This window comes from Macrobrachium rosenbergii, chromosome 11, assembly GCF_040412425.1.
Source record: "Macrobrachium rosenbergii isolate ZJJX-2024 chromosome 11, ASM4041242v1, whole genome shotgun sequence".
NCBI classification, from domain to species: domain Eukaryota; kingdom Metazoa; phylum Arthropoda; class Malacostraca; order Decapoda; family Palaemonidae; genus Macrobrachium; species Macrobrachium rosenbergii.
In genome coordinates, this window is record NC_089751.1 from 14053307 (window position 1) to 14076527 (window position 23221).

General features: G+C 40.9%; 1 protein-coding gene across 6 annotated transcripts in view; it reads right to left on the reverse strand.

Annotated features, from left to right (window-relative positions):
• The window catches only part of Gmer (GDP-L-fucose synthase-like protein), a 59927-nt gene that overhangs the window by 25454 nt on the left and 11252 nt on the right, over positions 1–23221 (reverse strand). For all 6 annotated transcript variants that reach the window (XM_067111233.1, XM_067111232.1, XM_067111235.1 and 3 more), the window contains exons 2-3: positions 21691–21899; positions 3342–3456 (exon numbers count right to left, since the gene is read on the reverse strand). In XM_067111233.1, coding sequence (XP_066967334.1) covers positions 3342–3456; positions 21691–21827 — 252 coding nt within the window. In that variant the 5' untranslated portion in view covers positions 21828–21899. The remainder of the gene's footprint in view (positions 1–3341; positions 3457–21690; positions 21900–23221) is intronic.

The window sequence follows — 23221 nt, forward strand, 5'->3', positions numbered from 1 at the left end:
TATTAGCAAATAAATTTTTTATTAAAAATGTATTTACTCATGAAAATAACATCAAAATACACTAAATAGTGAATATTTCTTGATGAAAAAGTCTCGAATGCCGAATTTTTTTGCAAATAATCTATAGATATGTTCCACAGAAAATCCTGCAAATTGTGAGAACACAAATACGGGGGGTTTACTGCATATATATATATATATAATATATATATATATATATATATATATATATATATATATATATATATATATATATATATATATATATATATAAACTGCTTTATCTAGAAATTCTTCTTTTAGGCATAAGGAAAATCTGCTAGTTGTCTGTACGCATTTGTGATCAGAGAGTAACAAATAGATACTGCTGATTCGTCGAATGCCATATGATCATTGGGGTTTGGCGTGGGGAATTCAAATTAGTGCCATATATCAAAGACCCTTATTTGTTCCTTTCAATTATAAAAGACCAATCAGCTGAAGTCTATGACCTAAGGAAGTTCAGTTTGAAAAGTTCATAGTCAGTAGGGGATTAGCAGTCAACAGGTTGAGGCGCATCTATAAGACAGTGATCAGCGCATGTCACCTCCGAGTAGCTTCCGACTATAATTGCATAATTAAGTTGCGTAATATTAGCAACAGGGCCCTGTGTAACTATTAAGGAAAATACGTGTTAATTGTATCTTACGCATTTCATTTGTACTGGTAGAACCTTTATATGACCGAGAATTAGGTCATATTTTTGGTGTCAGTCGTGGGGTCTTGCCAGTACATAATACTGTAATTAACAGCGTAATTGTGAAGGTGAAAGAAACAATGCAAACTGGAAAATCGGTGCGCGACAGCAGGAGTGCCAGTATTAGCAGTACTGGTGCTAACAATAACAGTGCCATGGAAGAGGACAGTGTGAAAGAGCTGTCAACAACTATCCAACGCACATTAAAATAGTTGCACAAATTAACAAATGAAATACAAAATGAAAAGCCCATCGACCCACCCACAATTTTGGCCGACGTTGCATCGTCCCCGCAGGTGCGATAAGTCGAGAAAATAAAAAACTGCCAGTGCTAGATGGATCAGTGCCTGAGTATGACAACTCTGCACTGGTGAAGGTTTTCTTGTGATCAAGACCTTCATAAAGTGTGTTGAAAAAATGCCACAGTAGGCTGGACAGATAGAGAAAAAATTGTGCAAACAAAACAAAAAGTGACCAGGAATGCAGCACGGCATATCAGGAGTTGGGACGTCAGTTATTCAGCAGACTGGGGTTCACTTAAACACCACCTCATTCAGCAGTTTGCCCTGCACCAAGAGGAGAAGATGGAACTAACTGAAGCTTATGACCCCATGTTGGGGGTGGGGGAGTCTATTTCAGCATTCTGTAATCGCACTGGTGAAGACTATGAGTCCCTCACCCCTCACCAGATTGTAGAGGGAAAAGAAGGCTTCTGCTGAAGCATGCTGAAGTGAATTTTTCCCACCTCCATAGTGGGATTCCTTATTGGCGATGATAGGCCCTTACAAGCCTTGCTGCTGAAGGTACAACTGACCACGAACAACACCAGCAAGCAAGGGGGAGGGGGCAGGCCACCTCCCAACCGTTTGTTGCAACGGTTAAACAACCTGACCAAGCGAGTCATCAGCCAGCCCCACCCACCATCCAGGGGGCAGGGTCACACACCCAGGGACCTCAAAGAGGCAGGGGGAACCCAGCTGGGATTAAGACGGTTGGCCAATGCTAGATGTGTGGAAGGGAGGGCCACATTAGGGCCAAGTGCCCTTCTCTCACTGAGCCAGGATGTTGTTTTTGATGTAATGCAACAGACCACCTCGTGAACGCTTGTTCAAAAAACGACGAAGGCCAGCAGAACAATGCTCCCCCTACACCAAGAGAGGAAGGGGAAAGTGGTGTGGATGAGGAGTCGGGAGGACACCCGACTACACCCACGCTCATCAGGTCCAAACAATGACTGTGCCCCCGGTAGAAGAAGGGACGCCTTGTTGGGGAGTGAGGGGAGTCAACCAACCCCCCAAGAAGTAGTGGACAACCACCCACTCACTGTCGCTACCCCTACCCAAACATTGAGGGTGCCGGGGGGGGAAGGTAATGCAAGAGCCTATCGGCTGCCCTCAATCCACGAAGGAAGCTGTGGTGCCAATAGTGCAAATATGGGTAGGAGAACGACAGTGAAGGGTGTTGATCGACACTGGCGCAAGTGTGCCTTGTTAGAAGAACACCTAGTGACAGGGTCGGTACAGCCTATGAAAGGTTGTTTCAAGTACAGAGAGTGGCCATCAGATGGTAACCCAGAGGACAGGTAACCATCAATGGGCGAGTAGGACACAAACTTTCTATGTGGTGCCAGCATTACAAGTAGAAGGAATTTCAGTTATTTTACGAATTGATTTTAAGGATGGGGACGAAATAATAATAGCTGGCACAGACGGGAAGGGGATCGAAGTTTCTTTAAAGGGACAAATGACACACATTTGACCAGTTGTCAGGGACTGTAGTATGCATAGTAAGTACTTATTAAAATGAAAACAGTTAAAGCATCTCTGTTGCTAAGTTTTACATAAGAACACTCTACAGTACAGACTGCCACTGCACACAGATAGCATCTGTTTACTATGCAAGATACGTGTTTTACCACTTGTCAGATACCATGAATGATGTTATAAATTTTATCGAAATTACAAAGAATTACTTGTTTGCATAGTACTAAATTATTATATAGTGTATTTTAATTAAAAGTAATTTTTAAAATAAATTACCATGTGCAAAATACTGAAACTACTGTACTGTATGCTTTTTAGTAACTAACAGTATGCTACAGTAGAGTTACCTAAAGAAGATTAAGTGATAATAGTAAGTCCAGTCAATGTCCAGTCAACGTCCATTTTCTCAGAATGAAATGTGGACATTAAAAGTCACAACCCTGTGTATAAATCTATTACATGAGTTTTATTATAAAACTGAGAAAATATACATGAATAATTACAATAAATATCGTACGTACTGTTAGAAAAAAAGAAAAAGTGACTGTACTAAGTAATAACTCATTTTTGACACTTGTTTCATCCAAGTTTTGAATGAGAAAGAACTTATATGATTTTTACCGCTCTTTCATTCGTTCTGACAACTTTCACTTGATGTCCAATAGAATTTTACCAAAAAGTGATGTTCCAACTTTTAAATATTCTTGCGTTACTTGAGTGGCCATTTGTGCACAGAACTTACATTACACTGCTTATAAGTAACATAATTACTTCAGTTCAGTGTACTGTGACTCTTTCTGAGCACCATACACTGTAGACAAGACACTTCAGATGTAACTTACATAAAAGTCACTGTTGTATTTCAGATTTCTAAACAGGCCTCCAACCATAGCAGCTAAGTGAATAACGTGAGTTGGCTTATGTTTTGCAAGGACAGCTTGAGCCTCCTCTCTATTTCTGTGGAAATGAAAGACATCAGAATAAAAATAATTAAATGAGACATTATAAGGAGTAGTCTGGCGCCACAAAACGAAGGTTATCAATGAAAATAAAAATAACTGTCAAAGACAGAGTTACAGCAAGCTCAAGACTGAAAAGGCTACTGAAAAGAAAAATAAATAGATACCGTACATACCATTGTAGATTTTCCTCACCCACTAAAAAACAGGTTTTGACAAAGGAAAAACATATTTTTGGTAGTCACTGTTGAGTCTTCAAGGAGTTACCTTCCATGGTCTACCATAGCTCAGTGGTGACCAACTAATATCAAAGAATTCTCTTCTAGTTGGTCTTTTTGGCCAGGTATTGTGTCGTAATGATTAACATTATAACGAGTGATGGAGTATATAATGGACTCAAAAGATAAGAGGGCACTTTCCCTTATCTTCAGCAAAGCTGAACCCAGTTTTTCCAATGTCAAAAGAACTGCAAGAAAGAGAAGTGACTATTGTGCATGCACATCGCCCTCTTGTTTACAACCGGGCCATTCAAGACCAAGGAGCCATTACTCTCTGTTGGTCAATGCAGAATGATCCCTTGCTCAAATCCCATGCCTTCTCGTCAGGGAAGTGGGAGGGTTTTGAGGACTCAACAGCGACTACCAAAACTATTTTTTTCCCACTTCAAAACTTGTTTTTTGATAGTGTAGTCATTTGTTTCGTCCTCAAGGAGCTTTACAAAGAAATTGACAGGTGACGAAAAAGGCTGACGTTCTCAATTTTTAATCCCAACACCCCAAAAGGAAAAACATTTCTGGTCCGAGGTCAAGCCACAGATTTCAAGTCCCATTCTTTATTCCAAATACTCTTCAGGTTTTGGTACTAAAGAACAAGAAACTATACACGAACTTACGTTTTAAGATGTAGTTCTACAGTGGCTTACCTAAGCATGCTGGGTTTGGTTGCAGGCTGTCGCCCTTCCCCCAACGATAGTTAGCACACTCACCATCAATAAGACCCCTGGTTTTCTGTCGTAGCACCTAGGGAATAAGACTAACCGTGCCACCTACTGATACACAGTGTAGTCGAATCTGTTTGAGCATGTGGCAATAATTTAACTGATGACCACCCTGTACATTCGGAGACTTCTTCGAAAGAAACATTTCTGAAGAAGGCCAACAACGTACTTACTTTCCTAACATCATGTGACCTAGGAAAGGAGTGTGGATTCGCCTTTTTAATGAGAAACACTACAATCATTCTCAGCCCTTGTAGAGAGAGTGGTTAGTTTGTGCTAGGGTGTAGGAAAATAGGACCCTCTGGGATGTTTGCTGTGACTTCTAGGTACAGTAAACCTTAATGGCTTGTCTGCTAAATTGAGTTTTCTTATAAGAATAGGTTTCTTTTTTTAAAGGATCCTTATTCTTGGCCAGGAATGATGGGCCCGGGGGCAATAATGATGGTTGATGTAAGCTGTTTGCGTGATGCATCGTCCCCATCTAAGAGAGCCCAGTTCACTAATACGAGCTCCTGATGCTAATGCAATCAAGAAGATCGCCTTTTGTAGCATGTGCAATTGTGGTTGTATTGGGACCGCTAAATTGAGGGGTTGATAGAAGTCTAAGCACCTTGTTCAGGGACCAAGTAATTGGAAGCCTTTCAGGAGTGGGCCTTTGTAGAGCAAAAGACCGCAGAAGGGAAGTGACGACTTCTATACCGGAGTCAATCCCAAATCCATATAGCAAGGGTTCCGTTAATGCAGCCTCGTATGCCATGGCTGTTGTAACTGTAAGGCATTTGTCTTCAAAAGGGTATATAAGAAAAATAAAAAGTGTTTCTACAGAAATCTCAACTGGGCTCTCAGTATGGATATAATCTAACCATATCTTCCATATGGACTGGTATTGTGGATAGATGATGTCCATAATTTTTGCACTAGGTACCTAGTAATGTTGGGTCAGTAATTTTCATGATAGATATTTTTTAAAAATCCCTACGTGAAAGTCTCGGCTCAGAAAGGAGGATGCGTAATCGACTTTCCCTCCTACTGTCTGGGATAGAACAGCGGACGATAGTGGAATTGATCTTTTCATCCACTGTTGAAGTACAGTAATAGGAACCAATGCCTGTTCGGCCAATTTGGGGCTATTAAGTAAAACTGTGCCTTTGAAGGTTAGAAGTTTGCTCAAAACCTTTGAAATCTGGGACAATGGAAGGAAAAGGATATCATCCTCATCTTGTTCCAGTCTTTAGGAAGGCATATCTTGCTGTTGCTTGACTGTCCAGGTTTAGAGACATATATTAGGAGTTTGTGATTCTAGTACATAGCGAACAGGCCCACTTCTGGTCGTGGAAGCATGCTGGCTATTGTTTGAAAAGAGTGGTTGTCCAACATCCACTCTGTTGATTACAATGAGACCCCCGTGAGGTGAATTGCAGGCATGTGCCACTTCCTTGCTTGCGCCACCCAAAGGATGGCTGGCATTACCATATTGAGAGGAGGTGAATGTGATCCCAACCTCTTGATGTAGGATATTGTAGTTATGTTGTCTCTTTCTTATGGAAGTTTGAGTTTTTTTGAGAGACAAAAAGACAGCCATCAGCTCCAGGAAATTGATATAGAATTCCTGAGTAGCCGATTACCTCCCTGCCACCTGACGATCCTCCCAGTGTCCTCACAACCTGTCAACGAGGCATCTGCGTGTATTGTCACTCATACAGACAGGGGCGTCAAGGTGACCTGTTTCGCCAGAGATTCCTTCCGGATCCAAGGCCGAAGTATCTCCCCAACTTTTTAAAATCTTTTGATGAGGTTGGTCTCACATCTTTTTTCTTACGTGTGATAGCCAGAATTTGTTCACATTTTTAGTTGCAATCTAAGTATTGGATCTATTACTGATGCAAACTGTAGCAGGCCCATCATACATTCTGATTGCCATCTGGAAATTATGGGCTGTGCAAGGAACCTTTTGAGGACCTGCCTTATTCTGTTTTGAGTAAGATAGGGAGAGACAACAGGCCGTGAAGAGTATCCCAATAGTCCCAGCCACTGAAAGTGTCTGCTGGGCATGAGGTAGGATGTTTTCAATTTATTATAAAACCTTTTGACTGTAGTCTGGTGACTACTGCTCTTACGTTTTCAAGCACTTTTTCTTGTGGGCCCCCAGATCAACCCATTGTCTAGGTAGGCTATTAGTTGTATTCCTCTTTGTTTGAGTTCTCAAACAAATACGGTTGCTAATTTTCTAAAATATTCTTTAGGCAATGTTTAGCCCAAAGGGCATGACCTGAATCTATATATATCTTTCCCTATCCGGAACCTTAGGAAGGCAGAAGGGAATGGCTATAGGGATGTGCCAGTATGCATCTTTCAGATCTATAGAAACTGTCTAAGCCCCTTTTGGAATAATTCAATGTACTTAGTCAACAGTAATTGTCCTAAAGTTTTGGTAAACAATGTGCTTGTTCAGTGTTGACTGGTTGAGGATCACTCTTCTTTTGGAGGAATCCTTTTTGAGGACACTGAAGAGACGTACTTGGTGGCAACTATACGCATGTTTCTCTATGGGCCCCATTAACAGGTCTTTCTACACACATAAACAATGTCCCCCCAGAAAAACTTCCATTGTCTGTGATGTCATCGAAGCTGACCCCCAACCATACAATTCCTCTTGGTATCTCCTCCTCCTCTACTTTTGCCTTTGATAGACACTCCAGGTGTTGCTTTTCCTTTTTTCTCCCTATAAGATGGTTTTTGGACCTTGTGAAAAAGGATGTCCTTGCTTTTGTTGTTGTCCCTTTGTAGGGAATTGTCCCTTCTGACCACCTACCTGTTTTTTGAGGAAAACTTTTGGGGGTGACTGAAGCATTTTTTGGGGTTGGATAAAGGGAAATTTTGGGTTTTTTGTTTCCTGAATTCCCTTTCCCCAGAAGAGCGTACACTGTACAATTCTGTTGGCAGGCATGCTCACTGAGTTGAGCCACACCAGACTCCTCAAACAGGTCCTTACAGAAGGGGTTAGAATGTAATAATGCAGTGACATTGGAGAGTAATTTAATGGAGCCCTCCAATGCTTTCATTCGTGCTTTTATGCGCCATTCTAGGATGCCACAGAGTGCTTCCCATCGGATTCTCATAAGACTTTTGACCTCAGCAGCAAAAATTATCCTGGAATATTCTGGAAGCCTTTAGATGGCAACTTCCCGCAAGATGATAGAGGTTATAATACTAAGGAGTCGGAGCCTAGCATAAAATTCTGATGAGGTTGTCTCCTCTGAGAGTCTTCTCATAGGGGTACCAAACTGCTGAGTAGCTATATCTAAAGGGAGCTTTTTCTTTTCAAAAGGAAGTTGCAGCGTTGCCCATTCCTTGGTGGAATTTCCCGAAACTGGGATGACTATGGCAGATGGTTTTAATTCTGCCATTGTCTCTTGTTTTTAGTCACTACAAATTCTGAAAATCTATCTTCACATGATTAATAATTTTGAAAGTGAAAGGGACAGAAGGCTGGGGCTACTTGGTGAGCAACTTGGGTAATATTCAAAATGGAAGTAGAGATCCATTTTTCATTGACCTGGTAAAGGGTGATTTGCCCATTCCGTGGTGGGATTTCCTGAAACTGGGATGACCGTGGCAGATGATTTTAATTCTGCCATTGTCTCTTGTTTTTAGTCACTACAAATTCTAAAAACCTGTCTTCACATGATTAATAGTGAAGGGACAGACGGATGGGGCTACTTGGGTCTTATTAAAAATGGAAGTAGAGATCCATTTTTCATTGACCTGGTAAAGGGTGATTTCTATAGCTTTTAATACTGTAGTCACAGGTAAGAAAACCCTTTCTGTTAGTAGTTTCTCCATGTCTGGCGAAGGTGGTACCAGGTGCCATTCTGTTATTAGAAGCTAGTTAGTATTAATTGCTTTGAAATGAGGGACACTTCTGTAGTTCCTCATATAGTTTCCATATTGCAGGTTAACTTGATTACAAGCGTGCAGTTGTAATACATTTAATTAAATGAATATCTATGTTAACTTAAACCCTCTAAGGTTTAGGTTATTTTTCATACCTGCATATGGCTGTGTTACTTTTACACTGTTAGTCCTTTTGAAATGGCCAAGTGAAATTTTTAATTCCAACTGTCATCCACTCAGACTAACTGCTATGAAATAATTTGTTTAACTAACCCAGGCTACTGTTTTGTGTAGCTTTGGTTAATGCTTCTAGTATAATCTAAGTTAAGCTAAGAATAGAGGATTTCTTAGAAGGTTCTTGCTTAACCTATTCTAGATTTATTTAAAACTTCAGAGGATTATTTTCTTTATAGTTTATATCCTTATAATTTGGTTTTCTGTTTTATGTGGCCGAGACTACCCTTTTAACTGATATTCGGCCATCGCTGTTTTAGGCTAATAGTAGGATATTCCTTAAAAAGGGGTTCCTACTTATTCTGGTTAGGCTACTGCCTATTCTAGGTTTATATCACCCTTAAGGATATAGGCTACATAAGACCCTACTAGTATGTAGCCTTACAGACATGCTACCAAGTTGTAAAAACTAGATTATTTTTTGAGCCTAGGATACTGTTTATATATAATCCTATGCTTATTTGTTCTTTCTTAACCTAGTATAGGGTATTGCCTAACCCAGATTATTATAGAACACTTAAATGTATGGGCTAAGCTATATAAAAACAGAAAACTTTCGAATATATAACCTTATTGTTAGTCTACTATTTTTTTTGCCTAACCCAGGTTGTTGTTTATATCCAATCCTAGGCTATTTGGTCTACTATATAAAACAGTAACTCACATTGAATAACCTTGAAGCTAGGCTATAACTTACTCTAATCTAGGCTACTGCCTAATCTGGATTATTTAATTCACACTTAAGGGTATGTGTTACATAAAACACAATTAGCCTGCCTTAGCATGTAGCCTTAAGGCTAGGTTACCATTTCATCCAGCACAGATTACTATTTCATCTAGTCCTAGGTTAGATGGTCTAGGCTAACAATTTAGTCCAAAAATGGGATGTTTCGTAAAAAGTTATCGCTTAACTTGATATAAAGTAATACCTAGGCTAGTCCTGGATTATTTGGCTCATGCGGACGTGCACAGGCTTATATAAAAGGAAAAAATTAATACTAATATGTAGCCTTATTGTTAGGCTATCGATTTCTTTTGCCCTGATATTGTTATTATCTGATCCTAGGGTCCTTGGTCTAAGCTAGACCACTTAAGGATATGTAATCCTAGGACATACGCTACAGACCACATCCACTATTAATCTAGACTAAATTATTCTCACTTACTGCCTAGATTATTGTAGACATCATAAAATCTCAAAAGATTTTCAATATTAATGATAAGTTGTGGAACATTTCTTTTAGTTAAAACATTTAGTTATAATTTAAAACAATTTTCACTTTACGAAACTAGGGAGCAGCCAAAGAGCCAGGTTCCGGCTTTTACGAAATTATCAATCCCAAAAGTTTAAAGCTAAAACTTTTGTAGAACTTAATGTTAAGCACTTATCTTGCTATTTTTGAGGTTTCCATGATCCTTGATAATGAAAACAGGGAAAACTGTAGAAATTTTTCGGAGCACTGGTAACAATGTGAACTGTTCGCTATAGACCAAAGAGATTTAATGGCTCCTTGGTCTAGAATGACCTGGTTGTAAACAAGAGGGCAGATGCGCATGCGCAATAGTCACTTCTCTTTCTTGCAGGTTCTTGTGACTTTGGAAAAACTGGGTTCAGCTTTGTTGAAGATAAGGGAAAGTGCCCTCTTATCTTTGAGTCCATTATATACTCCATCACTTGTTATAATGTTAATCATTACGACACAATACGTGGCCAAAAAGACCAACTAGAAGAGAATTCTTTGATTTTAGTTTGGTCACCATGGAGCTCTGGTAGACCATGGAAGGTAACTTCTTGAGGACTCAACAGCGACTACACTATCAAAAAGCCCCTTAAAAAAAAGATATGTCCTAAAAATCTTCCCCCCACATCATAAATAAATAAAAAGTTTAAGTCGAAGTTTCTTCATGAAAAGATACTAACTCAAAATAATTAAAATACTGTTCAGTACAACTGTGGCAGTTGTTTTATTTAGTATGACCACGGAGAAGAAGTTTACTTCCTTAGAAAGGGGGAATTTAATGGGTTTGAAAAACAAAAGAAAAAGTAATGGGTTGTGTTGAAATAGGGTTTTGTATAAAGAGAGACTGATTTGTATTTTTGAGAGACTGATTTGTATTTTTGAAACAAATTGGTGTGATTTTTTTTTTTTTTTTTTTTTTGTCTGTTACAGGAGTCTGCTATTGAACAATTTGTGTGGATACGTGACTTCTTCCCTCAGAAAAACCCTTGTTTAAGAGCAAAGTGTACTACTGTAGAACATCAATGGGTGATGTGTGGCATATTCTGAACTATTTAGTACCTTCATTCTTTAAAAACAATCAACTGTGATAAACTTGCAATGATAGTTTGTTTCAATGGCCTTATGTAAAAGACATATTGTGGAAGTATAAGAGTGCAATTGTTTTTGAACTAGAGTACTAATTCAGTGTCTTCTGTTTGCACATTGTTGGTGGATCTCAAACAGACTTGAGTATTTTATCGATCTTTTGGACATACTGTCATTAAATAAGGTCTGAGCTTTGTTTCATGGCCAGCAGTATTGGCGTTGGTGTAAGGAAAAATTGATAATATGGGTATATATTATTCTACTGATTAATTTACTCTGCTGATTTGGATTAAAATCCCTGATGTAAAGGGCATACATATTATTCCATTGAATTGTTCTGCTGTATTTAATCCCTGTTCTTGTATGTCCATGTATCTGGTAGATAATTATTGTTGTGGTGGACTATATCTTATTATTGCTATTGATATGCATATTTCTTTGATTAGAGAGAGCCCTAATGTTGTAAAGGGAAAAATGTTATATATATGTTCTCTTGTTTGGATTAAAGACCCTAAGGTTGAAAGGACAAGTAATTGTATATATATGTCTACATGATCTGTCTAATCTATTTTGTATATATTGCTGTACTATTCTCTTATACTGAATTGCAGGTAGAGTGTTATTCCGACTCATTCAGAATAAGTAGAGCATTTCAAATCGTCAGTGTTATCGTATAGCCTAAACGATTCGAAACATACTGACCTAATAGTAGCCTAAGTCTTATACTACGACACCCAGGTTACTTCATCCTTATGATAGTTCAAATTGTGTTTAAATCAGTGCATTGCGTTGTGTATATTAAATTAGTGCATTGCGTTTTGTATATTAACTAAACAAACGATATAAACTTTACTGTTGGCGCATTCAATGTTCCTAGCTCGAAATACAGTACAGTAGTCAGATTGGCGTGAGCACAATCTCTATTTTGTGACCCTCATCCAAAGCACACCTCAAGAAATTCTCCTTACATTTAGATATGCATATCTCCTAAAGGAAGTTTTCCCTAAATATACTTTAGGATGAAAAGGAATACTTAAGTGTATTTGAAGGCACCGACAACTATGGTTGCATTCTTGAGTCCTTATTAGCTCGAACCACACTGTATCAAAGCTGTGAAGAGACTGACTTCACGGCCGTCTTTGACCAACACCAAACCTTCGACTAACCACCGGACAAACAACCGATACCGGTAATTAAGCATTATTACACGTATACTTACAATTAAACACACGGAACAGCCAAGACAATATTTTTCATTACTAATTACAAACACAACAAAACATAATATCCTTCTTCTACATAATACGCATTTCCACTTTACGTAAATTTAAAGAGAATACATAAAACTACACCACAACTTGCGGAAAAGTACAATCTCTCTTGTCGAAGTTTCGACAAGAGTAATTCTTTTCATATGCAAATTTTGTTGCTTGTGTAAAGTCCCCAATCATAAGTAGTTGTGGAAAGTTGACGTGTGACCGAGTGTGTATGTGGTAGTTTGTCTTGGTAAAAATTTCAGTTTGCATTTTGGAGTATTATTGTTCTAATTTTGGCCACCCAGTGTTGTAAAGGGGCCGAAAATTCCATTTATTAGTTGTAAGTAAGTTATAGAATAAATTAATATAAAGGAAAGTTTAGTCTGAATAGCCTTACATATTTTCACTTGAAACCATCTGCCTTTGCTTTATTTGTCATTTGGCCCCAACGCAATGAATCATAAAATAAAATAAGCACTAAAGATTGATTGATAGAATCTTATTAAAGAGGGCCTCATATCTTCAAACTAATTTCCCTTTACTGCATACAGGTACAATATTACAAAAGACTAAAGTGAATTGTATTACAATTTTAGGTTGATGCAATGCCCACATCAGTCTAGCATAAAAATATTTCCAGTGCTATGTAAATGTAATTATGTAAAGACTGACTGGTTCACTAGTTTGTCCAACTGGTGTCACATCTCTAGAGAATCGGACTCAAAAGCATCACCCAACTTAGAGGAGTTCTGCCTATAATGATGATTTAGGAACCCTTACAAATGATGTATAGAGGACATAAACCAGTCCTTGAAATGATAATGCCTTTCCAAAATGTGTGAGGATGATGATGATGGATCCTTCATTATTCCCCAATCAGGAAGGGTAAGAACTTTTGCCTGTATAACAATGGCTGAAGGGGCTGCAAAAGAAGATCAGGGGCTAAAAGATAGTGAGGGAATATCCTGTACCCTCACTCACAGAAGGAATCAACAAGATCAAAGTTGCTGAAGTTCAAAATGTTGAGAGAACTGTAGATAGCTAAAGGTTACCTGAAGTGCTGTGTGCTATGGCACAGAAAAACATGATGCTATGGGCCTCCTAAAAGCAGAACACAAATCTAAATCAAATCCACACCAACAACAGTTTGAGAATAAAAACCAGGAGCAACCTGAGTGGTCACCATAGAAGCAAAGAGCTGAGATGAAAGATAAGCTCCATGCCACTTGAACTGGGGCATGAACAGTAAGTCCCAGGGGGGTGCAGCAGCAGAAAATATGACAGGAATGGAGACAGCAGTCACAGCAGAACTCTGCAACACTAATGGCACAGCCAAAAAGAACAAGTACCATCAGGCCAGCTGTAACTAGCAGCAGGGTACACAAAAAAAAAGCAGTTGCCACTGACAAACAAAAAAAAAAGCAGTTGCCACTGACAAACCATACATATGACCCATTTGCTCTTGAAAGATGTCCAACATAAAATAAAAAATATTCAATGGGCATTAAGAAAATCCAGTAGAGGTGATAGCAGCCAGCAATATGACAGCAGCACTGGAAGGAAAAAACTGTAATTATGCATCACAGCACAAGTAATGCTTGGAGAGATTAATAGAACAGGTTGGAACTGGAAGAGTGTGAACTGAAGCAACATGCTGATCACTAGAGAGATTGAGCAGCACAGCTGAGCAGTGAGCAGGCAACTGAACAGGCTCCTCAAAGACAGGAGCCTGACAGCTACTGGAAAGAGTAGTCAAGGGGGTAGGGCCTGGAGTGGTTAGTCAGGGTACCAGTCCAAACTGCAGGATTGGATGACACTTGGGCAGAAGCCATGGTTAGTGAGAGAGCAGGTTTAAGAGCTGGTAGTGGAACATCACTTAATGACAGATGATCTCTGACTTCCATAAGAAAAGACAAAGATTCCAAAACCAAAAGCAGGAAGGAAGACTGCTCCACTTTTCAAGATCAATGGGGTTTATCCTTTTGAACCAGGCCCACTGGTTATCTAACCAAAAGGAACAGGTGTTACAAGAGACACCAAAGCATAGCACTACCCTTGGTTTAGGGGATATTTCTTAAATCTCCAACAAAATGCCCAAAAGCAAAAGCAAAACAAGTTAAATGACACATCAAATTCCATAACATCCTCCTATCTAAAATAGTCACCATCTTCTGGACAGAAATTGGACACTTAAATTTTCCAAAGTCTGTTAAAGAAAAAGTTAATCCACACACCTGTGCTTCAGTTAGCCAATTTTGTGATTGTATTTATAGCAGTAATACCAGTGCATATCTAGGGGCTATACTGTGGTTAATTGGTAGTAAGCAGGTGAGTAGGGGTCCCCCATGTACCCGCCATAAGCCAGAACCTTTTCCTTCAGCATCATAGACTACTTGGGGCAGCTGAGGTAAGATTATGATAAAGGGTTCTGATTTGCATACCTACAATAATAAAAAACTATTTTAATTTTAAAAGTTAATTTTCTGTTCCTACAGATATACAAACCATTTCCTTTTATGTAGGAGACTCACTCCTTAGGTGGGAGGACAGTCTCAACTGAAAGGCAAGAAGAATCTCCACTAAAAAATGCCATGTTCCTGGTCATGATAATGAGCAGGGACCCCGTGACTCCTGTAACCTCCAATACTATCTGGTATAGGGATGTGTGACTGATTTGGCTCTGAGCCAGAGTGAGATGTTCCTGTAATCTCACTCTACGAAAATTTGAGAGAACTAAGTGCTGCCAGAATGGAAAGGGTAACACGCACAAATCAGAAAGTAACCAATATTTGGGTCCATTATAAACTGACAGGCTCAGAAGACAGCTATACCACAGGTTCCCCAACACTTAGTTTAAAAGCATAAGTGGAGTTATCACACCTTATGAGCCTAAGCTCTAGGATATGATGCTTGATTGTTAAGTCTAACTGCTTCACGGCCCTTCCAGCTTGCTGCCTGGCAGAGAAAGAAAGAAAGAAAGAAAGGAGGGAGAGAGAGAAGCCAGTCGCAGTCCTCAACCTACCCTGAAAGGAGCTTTGAGAGACTACTCAACCTATTGAGTAGCTGCCACAGAACTGAAGGAAAAGATCCAAGAGACTTATGCGTAATGATAGGCTGGCACCACTAGATGCCTTCTCTAACTTGCGAAACCAAAAAGTTTCTCTGAAAGGCTACGGACCAGCCAATGCCCATGGTTTCACGAGCTCTTGCACAGACTACATGATTGTACTCCTCACAGGACAAACCATATGTTTGCTCGACCACTTCATGAAGCCAGAAAGGAATAATATTCTTGCACACCTCCTTGTGCCTGCCATTACTACAGAAAGACCACACCACTCTGGCCTAAGAAGCTGAATTCTCCTCTGATGGGTCTGCAAGGCTTACAATATGTGCAAAAGCATTTCATCTGGCTCCCCACAAAGCCCAGGAGAAGGGCAATCAAAAAACTTTGTATCTCTTGTCAGAGACCATTAGATTCTGAGTTTTTCCCCACAAACTCAGGAACAACCAGAACAAGAAGTAATGCAACCCTCCAAGTGCCAAACAAGATTAAGAAGGCTATGCAACTCTCCAGCATGTTTCAACAAGGCTTAGGCTAGCATAAAAATGGTCTTGAAGGTGAGACTTAGATCTCAACACAAAAGCCCTTTCCTGAGTTAGCCTGTGAAGAATGAGTCACATACCACCTCAGAAGAAATAGATCACAAGGTGGGGAAGACTGTCTGAAGTTCCTATGAGCATGGATAACTCTAATGAGAAAGGTTAGTCCATGCCTTTCAGCTGGAAGACATGGTTCAAGGAAGAGAAATAGGCTTCACTGCAGGGACTAAAAGGAGTTTGTCTCAACAGAGGTGAAGGATTAAGCCTGTGCTGCTGAAGTGACTCCAACTGGAATGAGACCCTATCTCCAATAGAAATTAGAAAAGATGGCTACCCATACTGCATACATTCACTGATAAATAATAATAATAATAATCATCTTTATTGCAGCTCAGGGCCATATACATTACATGGAATATACAAATACAATACACACAAACCCCTTCTTTCTAAGAAGTTTCCTGACAGTCTGTATCCTGTCAGGGCCAGAGCAGACAATCCCTGATGAAAGCGCCAGAAGTGGGGTTGTTTTAGCAGATGAGGTTTTTGAGGCAGCAGCCTTGGAAAGTCTGTGAGGAGGTTGAGGAGATCAGGGAACCATTCCTTCGTTGGCCAAAAGGGGGCCACTAGGATCACTGACAGATTTTAGTGAGTCTGGAATTTGTTGATCACCTGTCTTATCATGCTGAAGGGGGGAAATGCATAAAGGTGACTGTTTGACCAGTCCTGAAGCATGGCATCAGTTGCCCACGCTAAAGGGTCCGGAACTGGCGAGCAAATCAGAGGGAGATGATGGTTTCTGGAAGTTGTGAAGTCCCCCACAACTTCCAAAGATCCAAGCAAACATGAAGATCCAGAGTCCACTCCGTGGGTAACACCTGTCTCTGGCGACATAGCTCGTCCGCCAGCATGTTGAGCTTCCCCTGAATGAAGCGAGTAGGAAGACTGACCTGAAATTGCTCTGCCCAAAGCAGAAGATTCCTTGCTATCTTGTAAAGGGAACAAGAGTGTGTCCCCCCTGGTTTTTAATATACGCCAAGGCAGTCGTATTGTCGGAATGTACTGCAATTGTCTTGTACACTTCTTTGAAAAATTCTAAGCCCAAATGAACTGCCTTCAACTCCTTGACATATATGTGCCCATTTCTTTGTTCCGGAAACCAGGTCCCTGAAATTTCCTTGTCCCCCAACAGAGCTCCCCAACCTAGGTTCGACACGTCTGAGAAGTCTAGGTTGGGGTTCAACGGAGGGAGAGATTTCCCTTGCGGCAACCTTCCTTCTAAGCTCCACCAATGCAGATCCTCTTTTATCTCTGGAGCTATTCGGAACACAAAAGAGTGTGGGTATTTTTTTCTGTTCCAACTGATTCTTAAGAACTGGAGCAGTCTCATATGAAGTCTGCCCAGGAATACGAATTATTCTATGGACGATAACGTGCCGAGAAGACTCATCCATTTGTTGGCAGAGCATTGGCCCAGAAGAAGAAATCTATGCACTATCTTGAGGCAGGACTGTGTTCTCTTTGGTGAGGGAAAAACCTGAAAACTCTGAGAGTCTATTATCATCCCTAAATAAAGACTCCATTGTGACGGAATCGACTGAGACTTCTGAACATTAATCATCAATCCCAGATCCTGGGCTAGGAGAAGAGTCTTTTGAAGGGCCTACAAACATTTCTCTTTCAATTGGGCCCAAAGTAGCCAATCGTCCAAGTAAAGGGAGATCTTGATTCCCATCAGATGGAGCCATTTCGCTAAGAAAGCGAGCACTCTGGTAACATTTGAGGAGCTGTCGATAACCCGAAACACAGGGCGCGGAACTGGAATACTTTGTTCCCAAACACGAACCTAAGAAACTTCCTCGATTCCCGATGTACTGGGACGTGGAAGTACGCATCCTGCATGTCTATAGATGCCATCCAGTCTCCCTGGTGAATGGATGACGTGACGGTTCGATTGTCTCCATCTTGAACTTTGTCTGCTGAATGAAGACATTCAATATGCTGACATCCAGGATGGGCCTCCAGCCCCCTGAAGCTTTGGGCACCACAAAAAGACAATTGTAGAACCATGGCGAGCCCACATTCTCTACTAATTCTATCACCCGCTTCTTGAGAAGGGACAACACTTCTGAGACGGCCAAAGAATCCTTTGAGCCTTTGGAGTACGCTGACAGTGTTATTGGAGAGCTGCTTAAAGGTGGCTTTTCTTTGAAGGGGATAGAATAGCCTTCCCTCAGAATGTTGACAATACAGGGCTCTGCCCCCTCTCTCTCTCTCTCTCTCCACTTCTCCCAGAAGAGAAGCCTGGCTCCTCCAGAAGTTCGGAGGACAAAATTCTCACTTGTGAGAGGCAGAACAAGACGAGGATCTCTTAATGGCTCTGGAGACGAATCTGCTGGACTAAAAGGATCTAGAAAGGGATCTTTGTCCGCTGCTACAAAAGGGCCGAGTCTGCAGCAGGGAGATTGTCCTGGAGGTATGAGCGGGCACCTCCTTAGGTCGCCTAGAGGATTGGGCAAGAAGATCTTGCGTATTCTTCTTCTGAAGACCCGAAGAAATCTCCAGAACCATAGCCTGCGGAAACAGGTGATGGTGATCCAGCGAGGAAAACAAAAGGGCCGACTTCTGGGAGGGAGTCAATCCCCTAGAGGTGTAGGAACATCAGAGTTCTCTCTCCTTTAAAACTCCCATTGTGTAAAGGGAAGCTAATTCCTGGGAACCATCCCTGATTCCTTTATTGATACACAAGAGGACCCCCAGCAAGTCGGAGGCACTATCTTCAGGAATAGTTGGGCAGTCCTTAATCTTACAGGCAAGACAGCCCACTGCCCAATCGAGAAAACTCAACACTTCAAATACCTTAAACAAGTTTTTAAGGTGTGACAGCTCCATCGAACTGAACATGATCTTCACTGAAGCAAAAGCAGATCTACGAGAGGAATCGATCAACCCAGAGAAGTCCCCCTGGGAGGAAGCAGAAACTCCCAAAGAAGGAGCTTCCCCTGTGGCATAAGAGAGCTATCTCCTCTTAGATAATCTACAAGGAGGGAAGCTGAAAATGGCTCTACCTTGTTCCCTCTTCTCCTAGACATTCCTCAATAACACCAAAGGCTTTCTTGGCAGAAGAAGAAAGCACTAACTTGGGTAGTCTTAAAGACTCGGAAGACTGAGACTCCCCAAGAAAAGTTGACACGGGCAAAGAAGGAGCTGCAGACGAAAAGCAATTTGGGAAGGTAGCAAGACGATACCTTAGTAGCGATGCATAAGCTGAAGGACGAGTGTCTTGAGCGATAACTTCTTCTTCCTCGTCCGAGGATACAAGAGGCAAAGCCAAGTCCGTAGAATGGGGGTTGGCGGAGCCTTCTTCAACAGGCTCAAAATACTGTCGAGCTTGCTCTGAATCGGGTCTACCACGGAGAGCGCTTGCTTGCTAGCTAGAAGAGGGTAAAGCCTGAGGTGTGGAAGTTCGAGACACAGAAGAAAGTCCAACTGCTCGGGAAACAATAACAGGCGGAGTCAAAGCTTCAGCGGCATAAGCACGGAGACTCTCTGGTGCCAACAGAAGATCAGGCGCCAAAGGAAGCTCGGGAAACTACTGGGCACTTCATCTTAGTTGGCAATCCATAAATCAAAGAATGGACAGGTGAAGACGGGCGCTCTGACAGAGCAGCACGAGAAGGAGCCAACGAGCGCTGAGACACTTTTGGGCGCTAAGAAGAAAGCGGGCGTTTGGCAGTCAAGGGAGCTTCCAACACTGGAGGATGCTCGGGAGCCAGAAGAGTCTCTGGTGCAAGAGGACTCGGAAGAAGACGCCTTAGACGAAGAGCGCTTACGAGAAGCAGGATACTTGGAAGCTGCTCTCTGACTCTCTACCAAGGGAGGAACAGAAGGAAAACGTTCCGGACTGTCCCAATGACTGCAAGATGGTAGAAGACTGCAAACAGGTTCCTTGGATTTCTTCCACGTTACTAGAGGAAAATGAGACGCATCACCCACACGCCTTTTCAAAGGGCGTGATTCATCTACAAAATGCCATTGGTGTCTGGGAGAAGAATCATCTCAGCCAGATGAAAGATGATGCACATCCAGGGATTCAACAACAGGTTCAACTGAAGGGGCAACTACCCCACAGATCTCCCTTAGGCTACCAGTTTGACTCTTCCCAGGTTTAGGGGAGTATGACATTGACCTTAGGAGAATCGGTGGGATGGGCAGCCACCTCCTCCAGCAACAGCATACATGAAAACCAGCAATGACAGCGATCGATCCACATCAGCGGGAACAGAGTCACAGCGATCCCGACGTGGAAATATGTCATCTAACCAGGTATTGTGGTCGATCCCGAAGCAACACTGAATGAATGTCGGGACTGCTTCATGTGAGATATCCTTTGATATATCCAGCCAACTACTGCTGTGTCTGCAATGCTCACTGTCAACCTGAAAGAAAAACAAAGATGATTAGTAGACGGAGACTTCTCTCACTACAAGGGGAACTGCCCTACGCAGCAGGAGGAGGTACTCTACAAGAGGTTACCCAATCGCTCCCTGCCACTGGTCTTCGTCTGACGAGCGAGCGAAGAGGGCAAAGGAGAGAGATCTACTAAGGGGAGTAGGAAGAACCTACAGGAAGAGAAAAAAGGACAGAGGGGAGGCCACCAAGGGCGCTGTGGAAGCGGAACTTATCGACGACGCCCGCAACCCCCCACCCGGCCCGTAATTCTCCAAGTGCAGGCGGCGAGCAACACTCAGCATTAGTAGGAAGGAATTAGTGATGCCCTTATGCACGGAGGGCGGAAGCCCACGAAGGGAACGAACTCTTACGTCCCGATGAATGTAGGGGAGTGAAGATATTACGTCCAAAACTATATCTCCAAAAGTACAGGGGCGCCTTCAGTACTTACATAAAGGGCAGCTAGAAGAGAAACATTACCGCTCAGTTACGCTACTCCAATTAGGCCCTTGGCCGTCAAACCCAAGACACAGGCAGGGAACGACAGCTTATGCAAGGTTATCACAAATCGTGGGTTTGTATTAGTAAATATCAAACACACGTATATATAAAAAAAATACAGAAAGATCCCACCGGGATATAAGCGCTTAACGACAGTCAGGCAGAGAGAACGTAAACACGTCAGCATCGCATGACGGCTGAAAGCAAACTGGAATGTTTACATCCAGGCAGGCGGGTATTCCCACCTACCTGGCAGTAGTTACTGCCTAACCACCTTGCTCAAGAGTTTAACGGCCGTTTCCAGCCTACGCCTGAAAGTAATTCCTAATGTAAAGGACTGACGGTTTGTATATCGTGTCGGAACAACTAAAAGTATGCTCTGTCCTAATGGAGACATCCAAAATAATGAGGCCAGTAGTACCATTCTACCACTGGCTCAAAAGTGTGATGTTCACATAGTCAGTAAGTGGTTTTCAAGCTATTCTTTTCCAGTATGCAATAGGTCAGAAATTATATGCCTAAAGGAATGCAAGAGAGAGGGATAATTATAATTGATGGGTTTGTCATAAAACAGTGGCCTTGAAATCTGCATTATGCACTCTTAAAATTTTGCTATTAGTCAGACCTCTGTAGAGATAGTGGGAGAAAGCAGTAATAAAACAGTAAAACTGAAAAAACCACAGTTCTGACATGGAGACAGAAGATAAATGGCAACGTTGATTATAATCAAGCAATAAATTAAGAGCACTAAAGTGCTTGGTTTGATTTACAATGTCTGGCAAATAACATTTTGCATGAACAGACAGTGCATGAGGATATCTGTAAAGAGGAATTTTTAAAAAGATAACATTTGAAGATCATTCAGCTTAAGTCTATCTGAAAAATTATATCAGAATGCAACAACTTGTTAAGCAGTAAAGAGGTACTTATTTCAAGTTACTAAATATCCTATAAAATGAAAAACTTACTTTAAATCTCCATCCTTAGAGCTAAGAAATATCCATTTTTCATTTGGGCGATTTTCCTCCTCAACAACTTTCTTAATGGCCTGACCAACTAAACCAGAACCTCCGGTTACAACTACAATCATCTCTTCTCCTGACATTTTTGGCTGCAATCAGCAACAGTCTTTTGAATACTGTATTCTCAAAGTATGAAGTGTTGTCAAACAAGAACCCTGTAAGAAAAAACAAAGTAAAACTTACAAAAAATGTTTAAAGCAAATTCTGTAATCTCTATAAACATTAATTATCTAGGTACTTTAACATGTTTGAACTGGATATAAAAACCATCTACAGTATAATAAAGTACCCAAATGACAATCATACTATAGCCTTAGACTTTTTCCTGGTAAAAATGGCTAAACATTTTCAACAATTACTAGTTCCCCCTGAATAGTAAAAAGCATATTTTTTTATCGTAGTCGCTAGTTTTGTCCTCAAGGAGTTACCCCTCATGGTACGCTAGCGCTCCATGGTGACTAAACTAGTACCAAAGAAGTATCTTTTAGCCTGGTCTTGTAGCCGGGTATTATGTCGTATTGAAAACACTGTGACGTGATAGAGTATAATGGACTCAACGGTAAGAGGGCATTTTCCCTTATCTTCAGCAAAGCTGAACCCAGTTTTTCCTACATCAAAAACCGTAAGAAGTGACTATTGCACATGCGTGTCTGCCATCTTGTTTACGACTAGGGCAGGCAAAAGACCAGCTCCATTACCCTCTACTAGTCAAAGTAGTGCGCACGACAATTCAGTGCTCCTCACAGAATCACTTTGATTTCAAATTTTTTCATCAGCGAGAACCATGGAAACATTTAAACTTGAAAGTTAAGTGCTTATTTTTAAGCTCCAGTTAAAAATTGTTAGTTTAAACTGTGGAACAAGTGTTTATTTTGTGTAAGGAAGCCGGAAACCAGACTTTGTTTTCCGAGCACATGGTCAGTGCTCTCTCATGATCTCTGTTATTTGCAAAAGGCCAAAAAATTTGAATTTTGTATCATTCTATTTAGAAGTTTTGACTAAAGAAATGTTCAACAATTAATTATTGATTTAGATAATCCTTTCAGATAACGATGTCTACAATAGCCTAGGCAGTAGCCTACATAAGATGGTAGCCTAACAAATTCAGTGTGAATAATTTAGAATATAGTAGATGTTGTCTGTGGCCTATAACCTCGGATTACATATCCTAAAGGTGATTTAAATAAACTGGATTAGGTAGTAACATAAATTATGGTAAATAAGAACCTTTTAAGACATATTCCTCTATGATCCTAGGCAGCAGCCTAGTTTATGCCAAGAACCCTAGAATTTGATAACAGGCTACAGAATTTTTCCCTTTAAATAGCCTGTATACTTAAACATGATCTAAAATAATCCAGGACTAGGCAGTATCTTATATTAGGTTAAGTGATAAACTTTTATAAAACAGCCAATTATTGGACTAAACCATTATCCTAGACCATGTAATCTAGGACTAGATGAAAATAGTAACTTG